Source organism: Notamacropus eugenii, chromosome 3, assembly GCF_028372415.1.
Source record: "Notamacropus eugenii isolate mMacEug1 chromosome 3, mMacEug1.pri_v2, whole genome shotgun sequence".
NCBI lineage: Eukaryota > Metazoa > Chordata > Mammalia > Diprotodontia > Macropodidae > Notamacropus > Notamacropus eugenii.
Genome location: NC_092874.1, coordinates 287,724,266 through 287,740,773, shown reverse-complemented (window position 1 = coordinate 287,740,773; position 16,508 = coordinate 287,724,266). Strand labels below are relative to the sequence as shown.

At 41.4% G+C, this 16,508-nt stretch overlaps 1 protein-coding gene across 3 annotated transcripts in view; it reads right to left on the bottom strand.

Annotated features, from left to right (window-relative positions):
- Nucleotides 1-16,508, bottom strand: part of WASHC4 (WASH complex subunit 4) — a 51,414-nt gene that overhangs the window by 7,651 nt on the left and 27,255 nt on the right. For all 3 annotated transcript variants that reach the window (XM_072655806.1, XM_072655807.1, XM_072655808.1), the window contains 10 exons: nucleotides 16,242-16,358; nucleotides 15,280-15,448; nucleotides 14,803-14,957; nucleotides 13,431-13,505; nucleotides 13,060-13,164; nucleotides 10,979-11,113; nucleotides 9,279-9,387; nucleotides 6,728-6,794; nucleotides 6,141-6,227; nucleotides 1,227-1,374 (listed from right to left, as the gene is read on the bottom strand). In XM_072655806.1, coding sequence (XP_072511907.1) covers nucleotides 1,227-1,374; nucleotides 6,141-6,227; nucleotides 6,728-6,794; nucleotides 9,279-9,387; nucleotides 10,979-11,113; nucleotides 13,060-13,164; nucleotides 13,431-13,505; nucleotides 14,803-14,957; nucleotides 15,280-15,448; nucleotides 16,242-16,358 — 1,167 coding nt within the window. The remainder of the gene's footprint in view (nucleotides 1-1,226; nucleotides 1,375-6,140; nucleotides 6,228-6,727; nucleotides 6,795-9,278; nucleotides 9,388-10,978; nucleotides 11,114-13,059; nucleotides 13,165-13,430; nucleotides 13,506-14,802; nucleotides 14,958-15,279; nucleotides 15,449-16,241; nucleotides 16,359-16,508) is intronic.

Genomic DNA, 16,508 nt, shown 5'->3' with positions numbered 1-16,508 from the left:
CTTACTCTCTAACACAGCTGAAGTTTAACCAAACCGGTTCTCTTGTGGCCTTCTATATGGTACATAAATCTCACAACCTTGTCTTCATGTCTCCCTCCTACAGTTGGCCATCTCCTGCCAAATTCTTGGAATCCAGCTCAAATCTCATCACCTGACAGGCTTGTGTCTTTACTTGAACACCCATGATAATTACTCCCTGTAGAATTAATCTGCCCTTGTTCTTGCACATCATTCCTACTGTTCTCCTCTTATTTGATTTGTCAGGTATCTACATCTTCTGGCCCAACTACAATCGTACTGAAGGCAAGGCCAATGTCTTGGACTCAGCACACAGTGCTTTGCACCTTATCAATGTGCTCCACTGAAGCTTGTGGGTTGGACTGAGCACATGCCATACTTCCTTCATTGTTTGGACTCAAATAATAACTGAATTTAAAAACTTATAGGTGTCATCTTTTTCACCTTAACATGCCCCAGAAAAGCACTCAGCAGATACACAGATGCAACCTATTACAGGGACCTGACCTTCAAAGGGGAAAACAAATCTGAAACCTAGAAGCAGCTGCACAGGTATTGAAATACATCTGATTCACTTCCATTTTATTCCCGGCACATTCTCAGGTGGAAAAAGAATACTTGTAGGGTATGTATTAGAATAGGATTGAGTATTAAACATTTAGTTAAGATGTCAGGATGTTCTACTGAACATTACCCTTCCCAGATGCTGGTGGAAACTTTCTCAAGGTTTGAAGATTAGTTTGTCATTATTAAGTAATTGTTAACAAAATCTGTCATTATTAATTAAAAATTAGAATATTTAAGGCAACAAATCTGCAAATAAGAAAACAACTGGAAAGAGTAGGATGAACTAATCTAGCTTAATTCTGACAACAGTACGTTGGTGGGCAGCCTCTTCACAAGAGACTTGCTGAGTCACAAACAACTGGCTTAAGAACGCTGCAGATGCACAGAAGGCAGGCTCAGTTTGACTGAGCCGGAATTGGCCAAAATGTCTCGAACAATAACAAAACCATCAACATTGTGTGTATGGTACTTCATACAATATTATGTCATGATCAAACAAGAACATTTGTAAGGTGCTTCACTTTACAAAGAAGGCTTGGCACCCAGTAGGCATTCCCAAGCTTATCCCTCTCCAGCCACAAGGAGCCTCCTTGCACATCAATAATCAAACTTATTGGGATTCACAGGCTCAAAGTACTGACCAAGGGAGGGACGATGATGTGGAAATTGCGGAGGTGTATATTCTTGGGACTCCGGAATTCAGGAGCAAAAACATCCACAAGCATTTTGAAATACTCTGTGCCTTCTGCAGAATTCCGTGTGTGATCACTCAGGACTGAGTCCAGCTGCCTAAACAAAGAGAAGAGGGGAAAGGCTGAAAAAACACATGGCTGGTTCCTGCCCTCCACCGAGGAAGCAGAAATGTTATCCAACTTCTGCCATCATCACTGCTCAAGGGCCTGAGGAGCTGTAGGGGGGCTTTCAAACTGTGGAACATGCTCAGACTCACAGAGAAAGCTGAACCATGTTCTGTACAAGAGGTGGCGAGAGGTTGAGCAGCTCCGGAGACCAACCATCAGACAACCAGACTGCTGGACAAGGGTAGATTCTGATTCGCCTTCTACCATTCCCTAAACCCTGGCTGCACTTTTACTCCCCCAATTCACCAGTTGTGGGGGGAGGGAGTCAGAATATCCTTGTTCCCCACTACCACTATCCCTCAGTCACCTCTTCTCCTCTGAGGTTCATTCATTCCAAATTTGCCATCCAATCAAGATTCTGGTGGCTTACTAAGCCCCAAGACACTCCCCTTCCTATCTTCCTCAATGAGTCCAGTCCCTGGCTCACCATCTTCCTCCCTACCCCAACTCCTGTCCTCCTACAAGGAGACTTCCATATCCATGATGATACTTTCTCAAATACCCCAACTTCCCCAAGTCATCGAGTCCAACAGCTTTTCCTGCATCCTCATTCTTGCTATGGCTGCAGCCCCTGACGCTGCCAATCACCCTCTCCTCTCTGGACTTTCACATTTCTCCCCCTGGTTCACCTGAAGAGGAGGCCTGACTGCTCCTGGATTTTCACTAAGGTCATGCCCCCTAAATGTGAGTCCCCCTATACTACTTCACTCAGTGATCTCCTCAGCTCTCATAGATTCTCTTGGTTTCTCAAAGTGGATAATTCTCAAATTTGCTTATTTGGCCTTAGCCTCTCTCCTTACCTTTGACTTCACATCTCAAACTACCTAATGGATATCTCCAATCCTGAACCCCAGCAGGTTGAAAACTGAATTCTTCCTCTTTCCCCTCTTGCTAATAACTTCCTTATCACTGTTCAAGGCAGTACCATCCTCCTGGTGACCCAGGCTCTCAACTTAGATGTCATTCTCACCCTTACAGCCAATCTGCTACCAAGACCTGTCCATGTTACTGTACTAATATCCCTTGTACAAGCGCCTTTCTGTCCCCTGACAGAGCCACTGCCCTGGGGCCCACCCTCATCACCGCATGCCAGGGATCCTGCAATAACCCTCTGGCTGGTCTCCTTGCCTTAACATCTTCCCACCCCAACCCCTCCATTCAACTAGCAAAATGACCTTCCTAAAATGAAGGTGTATGTTGTAATCAATGAGATATATTCTATCATGATACATATGGAAAATTTATCTATCTCTTCAATAAACTCCAGTGGCTCCCTGTGACCTTCAGGACCAAATATAAAATCCTGTTTGCCTTGTGAAGTCCTTTTTCATCTCCTTTTTTCCCCTGCACATCCTCTGCGGCCCAGTGACACTGGCCTCTTGCTCCTCCTCACTCACAAGACTCCAGCTCTCAGCACTCTCACTAGATGAGGGATGGAATTCACCAAGGCCAGCTCAACAGCACCTACTGAATGCCTCTGTGAGTTCAAGAATCCTTCAGTCCATCTACAACAGCCTAGGGAATAGTTCAAGAAAACTACCCTGAGCTGGCCCTTCTGTCCTCTGAACACACCTCCCATCAGTCTAGTTCTTTTGGGTTCAAAGCCGTAGCTATCTTCCTTTATACAGTTGAAGCATGTGTAAACAAGCCTACAAAACGGGGGAATACCAGAATGAACCTGGCAGTGATTTTTTGAGATTTCACATTCCTCATCATGGATTTGCAAATGAAAAGATTAAAATATTTAGATTAATATGGTGCCGATTTCAGTAGGAAGCCAATTCCAAAGAAATGAGAGGTAATCTGTCCTCAATCTCCATGAGTCACAGCCACTGAATAAACCTGAGAAGTTCTCACATATCCCAAAGCCAGAAGATTTCAGGCCATTTTGGTCTACATCCTCCCACCAGCCAGAGGACTGCTTGTGTTATGCTGCAGAACCTAGAAAATCTGTGACTGTAGGTGTTTTTGTGCATACTCAGATATACATTTATCGTGAAACAAAGGGTCCATTTACTCTCAATGTTTGTAATGTATCAGAAACTTTGCTGACTAAGTTTAAAGGAAAACACAAGTGTGCCTGAAACAGCGCCATTATCTGCCAAAAGAACCCCCACTCTCGGCCCACAGTGATCTGGGGCCAAAACTGAAATGGGGAAAGCAACAGACTTCTGGGGCTATGGAATAACCTTCAATGCTGGAGTTGCTACAATTACAAGGCATTTTTTTCTTTCCTTGTGAATTGGAATAAGTGAAAGAGGCAAAAGTAACTGCTTGCTTAAAGTCATTCCAATATATCAAGAAGTCTGCAGTCCCCCAGACAGCTGGGGATCACTGATCTCTCCTTCAGGCCCCAGGCAACAGGAATACTGAAGTCACAAAGGAGCCACAGCATTTCAGAGCTGGAGGGGAGAGTTATGGCTATCCACTCCAAACCATCCCCACAGATTCTCCTCCACAGCATGTATGGCCATTGAGCCTCGCACAGAAGACCCCAAGAAGAAGATCCCAGCCCTGCCCCCTGCTGGTCAGCTCTAAACAATGATCACTTTTGTCCTCACATCCAGCCTAGAAATGCCTCCTGGCCACTGCCACCCCTGGCTCCTGGAAATGTCCTCAGGGTCACCCCAAACATGTGTCCTTGTTCTCCCACCTTAATGGCCCTTAGAATATTTGAAGGATGATTAAGTCAGAGCCTGGCTCTTCCCCTTACTCCCCTTGGAGCCTCAGTTTCCTCATCTGCAAAATGAAGAAGTTGGATTCTAAGTCCATTTCCGTTCCAGAGCTACTACCCTATGAAAACAAAAGTTTTCAACCCAACACTGACATGTGAAACTTGAGAAGATCATGCGAAGGCCACAATGCAGGCCATCCCCATTTCCTTTAAAAACACAGCACACCGTGGCAACCAGCAGCCACTGACATTGAGGCTTTGAGGCCAACTAGATGGATGATGCTACAAAAATACCTCCACGATTCCAGATATGCAGAAAAGACAACATAGCGATTGGAGCACAGTCACAAGACACCATTTGGAATGTGGAAAAGGGATGGAAAACAAGGTCAAAGGGAATCCCAGGCAAATACAACACCTCCCTGAAAACTGAAACAGAGACTTGGGAGATCTTCCCACATCAACTTACTTTCCCCTGAGAATGTAAAGTCTTTCCCCTACTTATACAAGTAACAGACAACACAAGGCTGGGGAGGAGGCTAATCTTTTACTGGCTACACCTTCTCTAACTTTCTCAGATCAAAGAAACAAGTTGTTGTTTTTTTTTAAGTCTACCCTTAAAACATTCATCCCCTTCCATGTTTTTAGTGAGTCAGACACTGCTTGGGATGAGAATTTATACGTATTCCTACAAGGTCGATTTCTACATAAATACACAAGAAAACAAAATTCCATATTTTCCAATCCATCATCACAGACTCCAACCAGATGGGACCAGTGGGCCAACAAAGTAGGACATGGGGCTCAATCATGGCTTTTAAAACAGCTTGGGCAACTCTCTGTGACTCAACATAAAGGAAAACACAAACCAAGACTCCATTTACCTGACACTGAACCAAAGAGAAGTTCTCTACCAGCTCATTCTCATATGTTGGATATACAAAAGGCAGTCATGCAAAGGGCAGATGCCTGTGCTGGGGTGCCCAGCTTCTACATCCTTTCCCACTCTGAACTCAGAGAGTGAGAAGAAAGAAACTTCCTCTACTTCCTGTCTTTACACAATAATACCAACTGCGTAATCTCACCCTTGTTCTTTCCCATGACTCTCGAAGAAAGATTTACTAAGGTACAACAATGTCCTTTGAAAAGCTACTCTTGGTAAACTAGCAGGTGAATGTACTAAGAGTCTGACAAAGTGCACTGAGATGTCATGAGACTTAGTTATACTGTGGGTCTAACTCACACATCTATCTCCCCAAAACAAAGACTATTTACAAAGGGTGCGCCTGGTTATCACTCTACTCTGCGTTAAGTTTTATGAGAAGGGGCAATTTATTTCAAGTTATTGCCAAGTAAGGAGGTGGCCACCATGTAAGTTTACCTTGACCCTTCCCTTATGAAGGCAGCCAGACCTGCCAGGACCACTCCCCCTTACCTCCCCAATGCCACCCCTGCACCCAAGTACAATATCCCATGGAGACAACATATGGATGTCAAACGCGCTTCATGCTTGACCTCTGTTCTGTAAGAGTGTCACCTACCACCAGATGAAAAAAGGAACTCACTCCATGTTGCCAAGATTTCTGTACCAAAACATATTCAATTTGTCTTGACAAAGCTATCATTTGACTCCAAAGAGGGCAATGACAAAAGGTCTAATCTCTCCATTAAACATTTATCAATCCCACTTCCCTCTATTATGAACTAAAGTCATATCAGAAAATGAGTTCTAGCCCCAAGTTCTAGAAGCACAAAGAGAAGAAGTAACAACCTCATGGGAGGTTTCCTTCCTAACCCAGTATTAAAGCCCACTGTCTAGCAGGATCACTAAGAAATGTGACCTTTAATTTCATTTAGATTTTTGTGGATCAAGAATTGCTCAACTTCACCATTTCTGAACAAGGATCATGTTTCACAAAATTGTCATCAATTTCCTTTCCTAGATCCCTCCCTAGTGCCCTTTCTGCTGCCTGATCAAATGTGAGCCCAAGTCTTTTTGTCATCCCCAAACGCAACATTACCTTGCTGCTTTAAGGGTTTCTTCCGAAAGTCCTTCCTCTGTAACGAGCTCTGCAAAATTGACAATATCTTCCAGATCAGGAACAAACCTGTAGTAGATTGTGCAGGGTATCACTAAAATTGGAAACCTATTCAATTTACACAGACAGTGGGATTCAACTGAAAATTAAAATACTCCCAGCGATTCATTTAAACACAAAATCACCAGGCATTTGACCTCCAGATGCCAGATGCCAGCTTCATCAAGTGTAAAACTGGGTCTGGGAACTCGATACACAAGCTGATGCTGAGGATCCAAAGATCATTCAAGAGTGGCTTGCATGTTACACTGCACGGTAAAATTAGATGAACAGCAATCGAGAGGAAAAGGAAAAGCTTTTCAGAGATGAAGACTTCAGGTGTAAGAAAGAAAGCCCCAAGGTCCCCTTCTCTGAAGGATATCTTCTATGCAATCAGAAGAGGAGGAAGAAGCTTCTCTCCTGCAGGGGGACTCCAGAAGGCGTGATCCAAATGGCACAAATGGTTAAAAAGGATAAACATGCAGATGAAATGTGCATGGAGTGATGAGACAGAGAATACCTGCCCCCACCTGATGGCATTGCTGCTGCAGTGGAGCCCTCCCGACCGGATCATTCGCACGTAGCCCATCGCGTTCCCTTCAAAATGATAAAGGAAGACAATCAGACGAAGGGATAACAGGGTCTCACCAAGTCCATTGACAAGAGCCTGGCTGCACAATGCTCACAAACAAGGTCTGCAGTCATTCAGTTACCAAGTAATATAAAATGTAGCACTTCCATCCCTCGAGATTTCCAATTAAGTGAAATATGCCAGGCTTTCATTTGACCAATCAAAGGGTAAAAATGCAGAGTACAGTACAAAGAACTCTGTGCGTGTGTCTGTGAACATATGAGTGTTTGTGAGCATGGGTATATGGGTGTGAATGGGAGGGGGTGGTATATCCAAGAATGTCAGTCACTTCCCTATTCCTTCCTACCCTATGAGCCAGAAGTGATCCAAAGCTCACATGGCACCTTTGGGATGTAACAAAAGGGATGGGAGTTGACAGCCAGGGTTCTCACTGCTGTCTCGGCTACTTTCAACCTGCATGACCTCAGTGGGTCATTCAATCTCTCAGGGCTTACAACGTCATCTGTAAAATAAGGGAGCATGAGGAGGGAGGGAGGATGAGATGATCTTTAATGACCCTTCTCACTCTAAATGCCATGTATGAGCTTACATTCAGCAGTCTAGGGAAGTCTATTCCAGAACTTTATCACCTTAAATTCAACATCAAAGATGTTGAGCATAGTATGTGCAAAGGATGGAATGTGAAGGCTGCCACGTCACAGCATACAAAAGGTCTCACAACACAACTGTGACTATATATCTTATTTAAATAGTATTACAAATGAAAAATTCACAAAGGCAAAAATTCTCAAATTCTGCTGTTCTGATGTTTTAGTGCCTTGATGGCTGCCTAATAAGATAAAATAAGTTTAATTACAGAAATGAAGCTTGTCTACAATAACTATATTCCAGAATGTATAATTCTAAAGCACATATAACTTTTCAAAATTCAGTTCAACTAGACTCCGGGAGCATCTACACTATGCCCAGCCAAGCGGGGAAGAGGGGAGTGTTAAAGTCAAACATCCAGTCGCCTTTTCCAAAGAGCATATAGCTATTTCTAAAGAGAAGCCTGGCATACAAAGAACCCTGAAGGGCAGTATACAAAAGCATATAAGCAAGTGTGAGAGATGTGGTACAAGAAAGTTAACAATGAAAATTTAATATTTTATTTTTATTGCAACTACTAACATCCTTTAATTTCTTTAAACGTTATACTGATGTTTGTATAAATGGCAAGTTGTCCCAAAAGCCTTTTACACTAAGACTTTTGGGATATCTTATCTCTTTTTTCTTCTCTTTTTGGTCTGTGCCTCCAATTTCACTAGTCCAGGCAAGCTCCCAGGGCAGCCGTTCTTTCTGAGCACGCAGCCCAGTAACTAGCACTTACAGTCTCAGACTTGCCTAAGGCATGGGAAGTTAAGTGCCTGCCCAGTCACATGGCCAGTAGTCACAAGGTGAAACCTAAACCCAGGTTGTCCTGACTCCTGGGGAGCCTTCTATCCATCAGATGACAGGTTCTCAAATTTTTGGTCTCAGGACCCCTTTACACTCTTAAAAATGACTGAGGATACCAAAGAGCCTTTGTTTTTATCAGCTGGCTCTATCAATACTGTATTAGAGAATATTACTTATGTATCAAATATCAACTATCAATTTACTGGATTAGAAATTATAACTAAAAAATGTTCAAAATATTTAACTCATTTAAAATAACAATAATAAATCTATTAAATGTTAAGAAAAACAACATATTTTATGAAAAATAAGTATATTTTCTAAAATAAAAAAATTTAGTTAGAAGAATAGAAAAGTTTTTATAATTTTTAAAAATCTTTCCAAGTCTGGCTTAAAAAAAGACAGCTGATTCCCATCTCTGCCCATATACTCAATCTGTTGCCATATGTTGTTCTCATTGACATGCCTATGTCAGCCTCACTCAAATATGTGATTGAGAAAGGAGGGAGTACTTTAACAGGTAAATAATGTCTTAGTATTACTCTGGAAAGCTCTGACCTTGAGGACCCCCCTGAAAAGATAATGGGGACTTTTAGTGGTCCAGAGACCACACTTAGAAAACTGAATGCACTAGATCACACGGTCTCTTGTGTAAGAATATGTGTGTGAGGGTGGGGGGGTGTCTGTCTGCCGGTCAGCCTCTCTGAGAGTATGTGTATATGTATGTATGTATGTATATATAGTGTGTGTGTCTATATCTATATCTGTATGTATGTATATGTGTGTGCATAAATTTATAAGCATAGCACCTGACTGGTTAGTGTTTTTATAAATGCATACATATCCATGTATATACACATAATAAATATTCTACTTAAGACTCATATTGCTTTATCAAATGTCTGTCCAGTCATGAAACCTATCCAGTGTGTTCAGAGGAAACTTACCTCAAAAGAACAGAGAGGAGTTCTCACACGGACATTACAAGCTGTCCTGCATTACGACAGGATTTCTGTAAGAATGATTCATTCCACTTTCACAATACTTCTTACCTATTTGGCTGATGAGTTGTCTAAACTGATCGAGGTAACTCTGTCCATCTGGCGTTATTCCAAGCTTTCTGATGCCTCTATTGAATTTTTCTGCTCTTTCAAAAGGATACTAGAGAGAAAGAGTTTTGGGAGTACCTTCATAAGAACACAGAGGGATTCATCCTTAATGCAGATATTACCTGCATTTTCACATTAGTTCCATTCTAGATTCTACTTTGTCTAGCAATCAATCAATCAATCAATACTTATTAAGCACCTACTATGTGCCAGGTGCTGACCTAGGGATACAAAAAAAGGCAAAAGACAGTCCCTGCCCTCAAGGAGCTTACAATTAATTAAAAAAAAAAAACATTTAACACCTATGTTCCCAGCCCTGTGCTAGGCACCAGGGACACAAACATCTGAGGAGGATGGACTCAGAAAAGGCTTCTCTGAAGGATATGGTACTTGAGAAATCAGGGCTTTCCCAGAGGGATGGAGGACAGACTATAAGTCACATAGGCAGGAAACAAAAGTGATGGCATGGAGGACTGCCAGTTTGGCTGGAAGACCGGACCAGACATGGGATGGTTAGCCCATGTCGATGGCCTGGTAGGACAGGCTGGAGCTGCAGAAGAGCTTTAAACACTTCAGCCCTGGGACCACTAGGTGGCGCAGTGGATGGAGCACCTATCCTGGAGTCAGGAGGACCTGAATTCAAATTCTGCCTCAGATACTTACTAGCTATGTGGCCCTGGGTAAGTCACTCAACCCTAACTGCCTCCAAATAAATAAATAAATGCTTCAATCCTTTGTGCTTTTGTAACAAACAGCTGAAATTTTTTTAAAGGGAAAAAGTCTGATGTTAACAACTACCTTTCTCTTCTCTGTAAGTCACAGAAAAAATTCTCCCCTTAATCATGTGCTCCTCATCACCATGACTATGTGCACACATCTAAAAACCTGCCCAACGTTCAAGAACAGAGCCAAGGCCCCTCCTTGGGAACACCTGCTTCCTCATCCTAAAATGACTGGCAGAATGGAAGCGTCCCTGGAGGACAGAGGCTCCTCAAGGCTCATCATTCCCAAGTCACGTACAGCAGCTGGATTCTACACGGCCACCAAGCAGGCAATGGGCTTTTTCAATACACCAAGTTAAGAAGATGGGTGATAAATTCATTTTGGAATAACAATTAAGCCCTTTTTTTCCTTACAGAAGGAGAGAACATGATCACACAGGCTTTGATGACTTCCCTTAAGGTATGGTATCCCTCTTTAAAGTAAGCATTGGCATAACTGGTGTAATTTCATATTTGATATAATGTGTTAATGCAACCTTTTAACATGTATTCCATCTCTATTTTGGTTTGTTGCTCTGACTGTCACAATAATCACCAAGAAGGAAGCAGAGCATCACCAAAATATGGCCTTTCAGACCTTTATAAACTATGCTTGGTCCAGGCCTGTGATGCCTGGACCTCATGAGGGTGGGAAACTCAGTATGGAGACTCCCTCCCCTAATGCAGATCAGCACCTAATCTGTAAGAGTCACTGGGGCAATAAGTAGTTAAGTGAGCTGTTAAGTAGTTAAGGATGTGGCAGAAGCCAGGATAATCACCCATATCTTTCCCAAGTAAAAGGTCAAACTTGCATCCATTATGCCAGGCCATCTCCAAAACTCAATCAAACCATCTCAAAAACATCAAATATATACAACATACCTTATGATCATTTTGGTCCTTGACTTCCCTGAAAAACCGAATATCTTTGATCAATCTGGATTTGATATGTTCATCATACATAAATTGGCTAAATATATAGAACTTCTTTCTTAAAAACTGGTAGGTGAAATTAACCTGTTAAAAAGTTAAAATTCAAAATTAGCAGGATGTAGTATAAAAGTACCTCATGAGTTTCTAAACCACTGCCAAAAGTTATAAATTACAAAAACGTCATGGAGTGGGGGACTAGTGACATTGATGAGAAAGAAGAGAAAGGAAAGAGGGTCACTGGAGCATGTTTTAAATGCACAGAATAAACAGGGGTTCAGAAGTAGAGAAATACATTTATCATAATTCTTTTGAAAAATGCAATAGAGTGTGGTTTCATGTACAACCTTCTGTTCTCCATATATGCAAATTCTCAAGTATTCTGATGTTTGTGAAGTTTAGAATAACAGAAAAAAAAGATTAAAAGATGATTCATTTGGTTTTAGATCTACTGAGTTTGAAGTAACCAAAGTCAGAGGAGAAAATCAAGGCTGAAAAACAAATCAAATAAAATGTGTAGGTAGAAAAACAAAGGCCCCTTTAAAGCAAAATATTTATTGTAGGTCTTTTTGTAGTAGTGAAGGAAAGGAAATTGGTGCTCATTGATTGGGGAGTGAGAGATTGTGGTGTACAAACAACGTGACGACCAGAGAGAAGCAGAGAAAGACTTATACGAACTGATGCCAAGGAGAGCAAGCAGAACCAGGACAAGTACACACACACACACACACACACACACACGCAATTTAGACGGAAACAACAGCCCAAAAAAAAACACCCCAACTGTGAATTCTGTGAAATTATAATCAATAAATTATGGTTCTGTTTTGTTTTGTTTTTCTATTAAAGATGGAGGAGGTAGGAAGGAAAAAAAATATGCTTGTTAATTTTAAAGTTTTTTAAAGAAATTCTGATAGTTTGGCCCCAAAGAAAAAAAAATACATGGAGACATTTTCCCTCCCCTTCTCTGCAGAAGTGAGAGACTGTGGGTGGAGACCAGTAGATATAACATTAGGTATTTTCGGTCTATTGCTAATTTTCCTTTGGCTTCCTTTACTCTCTTTCATTCTCTCTGAGGGAGAGAGGAAGAAGGACACACTGGAAATTATAGGTGATATAAAAACAAGATATCAAAAAAATGTGTTCTTAAAAACTGCCTAGGTAGTTATTGATTGAAGATAAGGAAATAAGTGAGATTCCTAAGGGAGAAAAGGCTACAACAAGCTCTGGGAGGCCTGAGACCAGACTCACCAAATGGTCCAGGGATGGGAAACCTGTGGTCACAGGCCTCAAGGTCACCCCTTGGCCTACGGTAAATAATCAGTAAATTTTTATGATTTTTAACCCCTGCAGGTAATGGCTTCCACAAAGTTTGGAGATTATAGGTGATAAAATTCTCCCCTCAGCTCACACTCCTGCCTTCAGTCACATCTCCCAAAGAGACTTCCCTCTAAGCAATCATCAGGTTACAGGGATAGAAAAGGTAAATTAAAATTACTATGGGATAAATAACTTTCACTGAGGTTTATTTTTAAATTCTTCAAAGAAGTTTTAATTTTAAAAAAGACTTCATTATATTATGTACCTACCTGGAAATTTTAATAAGGAGAGATTTTAATAACAACCACATAACTATTCTTAATATCTAGTAAAAATTTCAAATTAAGTACAGGAAAGAACAGTCAGACTTTGTGAAAGGTCTGAATTAAAGAATATTTTGCCACCATATTTATTAACTTTCAAGGGCAGAGAGAATACCTAAACTGGTAAGTTGCCCAGTAAAAGTTGTAAGAGGCTTATTTTAATGGATTATGTAAAGATAAGCTGCAATAAGCTTACTAACAATTCGCACATACTAAAGATTTCTGCACCCAAAGTGCCTGAGGATGCCTGAAATCCACTAGCGTCCTTAGGCACCACACCATCATCCTCTCCCAGCATCCCTTTACATGGTTCAACTGGAAGCAAATATTTTCCAAACAAACTATTTCAGTAAATCATGGATCGGGGGGAAAGAAGGAGGATGCACCTACTGTTGTGTTCATGATTCCTGTCCCGTGGGTGCGGATTGAATTTGCAATGTGTCGGATGTTAATGGTGTTCAAATGCTTGTTGTTGCTGGTGCGCTCAATGAAAATCTACAAATAAATGATACAGATATAGTCAATTAAGCAAAGTACATTGGATCCAAAAATCACCCCCCACACAGGTTATCCAGGACTGAAGGTTTTCCAATGAAAACATGTAAGTCAACAAGTGCCCGCTATGTGCCAGGCACTGAGGTGTGTTAGCCCTGGCATAAAGCAGTCTTTCCCAAAACAGAGGAAGAGCTCAGGTGACCACTCTCCCACCTCTGGGCAACCAGGAAACATCTCTCTTCCCCACAATCACTGCCACTGTGTACCTGATTATTGAGGTTGTAGAGGTATCGGGACACAAATACGTGAATGTTTCTCATGATTTCCAGAACATCCAGACCCTGAAATTCAATCCATTTAGAAACTGTATTACCAGTGGCTTGAGATCATAAATATTACACACAAGTCAATCCATCAGAGGCCCTTGACTATGCAGAGCTTGGGTCTCCATCAAGATCCAGCCATAGGATTTTCTGGTTCTGTAACACTAACCAACCATCTAAAATCTTAAAGAAACAGTATCATGGTCTCTCCACAGGACAAGCCCAAAGGACACAGAATATCCTTCAGAAAAAGACAACTAGCAATCAGTTCCATAATGTGACAATCTCTCAGTAGGTATGAGCTCCTAAAAGAAGCAGATTCACAACTCACCCACCACACCCTTCTCACTGCCTTAGGGAGGTCTGAGAAATGAGAAAAGACTATTAAAAGTCTTTTCTTTTACTTCTTAATATCCTTTTAATATTAATATTAAAAGTCTGGGACCATTAGAAGTCTTTCTGCTCTCTCAAATACCACAGACAACTGGTCAGATCACCAAAGATTCCTCAAGAGGGACAAGTGGGGTCTGGGTAGAAAGACCTCCTTTCTCATTAATTATCAACCCCCCAGCTCCCTCGGTCCTAGGGGCTTTACCTGTGACAAGGGCACACAACAGCACTACTCTCCCTATCAGAACACCTGCAGCACCTGATACCACCAAAAGATGGCAGGATAGAAGCTGTAACCCAAATGAGGTTTCTCCGAGTCCTGGATGGATCCCCTAAGCATCCCCTCATCTTAGCAAGAACTACCGGGTATCTAGGAAGGACCATCACTTTGTAAGCCAGCCTGGCTAGTTTGTAAATCTGAGTGAGCCAGGCACTGCTGGCCCAAGAATGATCATCCTAACACATCTGGCAAAACACCACTATCTGTACAACATCACAATGAGTTCTACTCTGACCCTGGGAAACAGCGACACACTCACTGGACTATCAACGCTGTTTCCCTTCATGCAATCAACGTGCTCCTCCAAAGTGTGCATTTTTTTCTGAGGCAACTGGGGTTAAGTGACTTGCCCAACGTCATAGAGGTATTAAGTGTCTACTTTGAACTCAGGTCCTCCTGACTCCAGGGCTGGTGTTAAATCATTTCTAAAAGATTGTAGGAAAGGTTGGTATAAGGGGAATCCATAGAGAATCCTTTCGTAAGGCAAATAATCACGCTCTAATTCTTCTGACATAAGTTTGGATTTCTACCTATTGTCTTCTTAAAATGAGGCACGATGGTATTTACAATGCAAATGAACATACACAAAGTGACGCATAAAGGAGGGTTGCTAAAAATCTTCACTCTGCGTTTTGCATACTCTACCTGCTCCAAGGTCTGACTGGGAAGATGGGCCTCTGTCATAACCAAGCCATAACGCTGAGTTGCTAAATTTCTCATTTCGCTGTAAGTGGCCCAGTCATGAAGAGCAACCGTTGTTAGGTTGTAGAAAGTCTTGTCCAAATAATGTGTTACAAAAGCTGTATCAAAAACAAAAATAACACCAACAGCAGAATCCATTTGGTATCTAATGTATCCTGACTGTTCTGAGGTCGAAGAAAACACAAAGAAGGGAAAACCTCATCATGCCTCTGAAAGTGAGCTCTGGGCCTTTCTAATGAGATACTAAGAGTTAGAAAGCAGGCCCAAAAAAAGAAAGAAAAAGGAAGCCACTCCACGGTAAATGGATCAATGTGGAAATAAGGATCTCCACTGGGTTTTTTGCAGCTAAGCACAAAAAAGCCCCTAAGCAGCTTGACTGACATGGAGGAAACATGGGACTGCCACAAAGAGGAAACGCACCTCTGATATCAATATAGCGATCGAAGAAACGAATGGGGTTCAGAGAGAAGAAAAGGGCCAGGTCTTTCATGCCGACTCTGAACGGGTTTCGATCGTCCAGCTTGAGGTGGGTGTGCACAGACAGACGCAGGTCCTTCTCAATCTCTCTGCATAATTTCTCCAGCAGATGCTGCTCAGACAAATGTTAGCAGGCACTGCTTTAATCACACAACGACATTACCACTGCTTTCCCCCCAAGTACTTCCACTTTGCTTGGAAGTCATGATATAGATATGTTCAGACTAGCACAGAAATAAAGGGAAGAGAGAATCTGAGTCACAATATCGTGGAACAAAGTATTTTACTGGGAAAGTAAGAATTACTTTGCTCCAATCCTTCAACTAAGGGTTTTCCCCACAAAGTACCACGGTAAGCTCCACAATACTATTTCTACCATTACAAATTACTTCAAGTAAATGCCACAAAGGTGTCAACACAGTAGCAAATGCTTTTTAGGTATACAAAAGCAGGGAACTTCAGCTTTTCTGCCCTTATCTTAGCATTCTGAGTCACATTAAAGAGACATTGTTAACAATCACATTTTTGCAGCTACACACAGTCTTTTCTCAATCAGAATGGTGAGTCCAATAGCATATTAAATAAACTACCTTCAAAATATATTATTATAATTAATGATTTGATCCCCCAATTTATTTTGCCCTCAAAATTTCAGACCAAAACTCAAAATCCAAATACGTTTACAATTGCTAAAGAAATGTATGCTTGATTAAATTTTCCAACAAGTTTCCTAGTCTAATATGAGAATTGCATAGTTACAAAAAGACTAACTAAAAACATTTTCACTGCTTTCTCAAACTTTCATTTAGTAATTTTATCCTATTTAAAGCTTGCTTTAACCCAAAAATGTATCCACACACTGCATTCCAAATACCTATTTTGTTTTTTAGAAAATATGTAGTTACCTCATTTAAAATTTCCATAATTTCCTTGTCATAGGAATTCAGAAGGATTTCGTAAGATTCTAAATGTCTTGCACACACCATAGCAGGTACACAGTCCCGTAGAGCACTGAACATGTACTAAGAAGAAAGAGAAGTTACTATGCAAATCAGATACAAAACACCCAAAGTCTATCACTTCACAGGAAATGGTGCAGATTTTATTTTGGAACACATCACCTCTGTCCAAAGGATGACCTTCTGCTCCCACTTTTTTCCTTCCTGAAGATT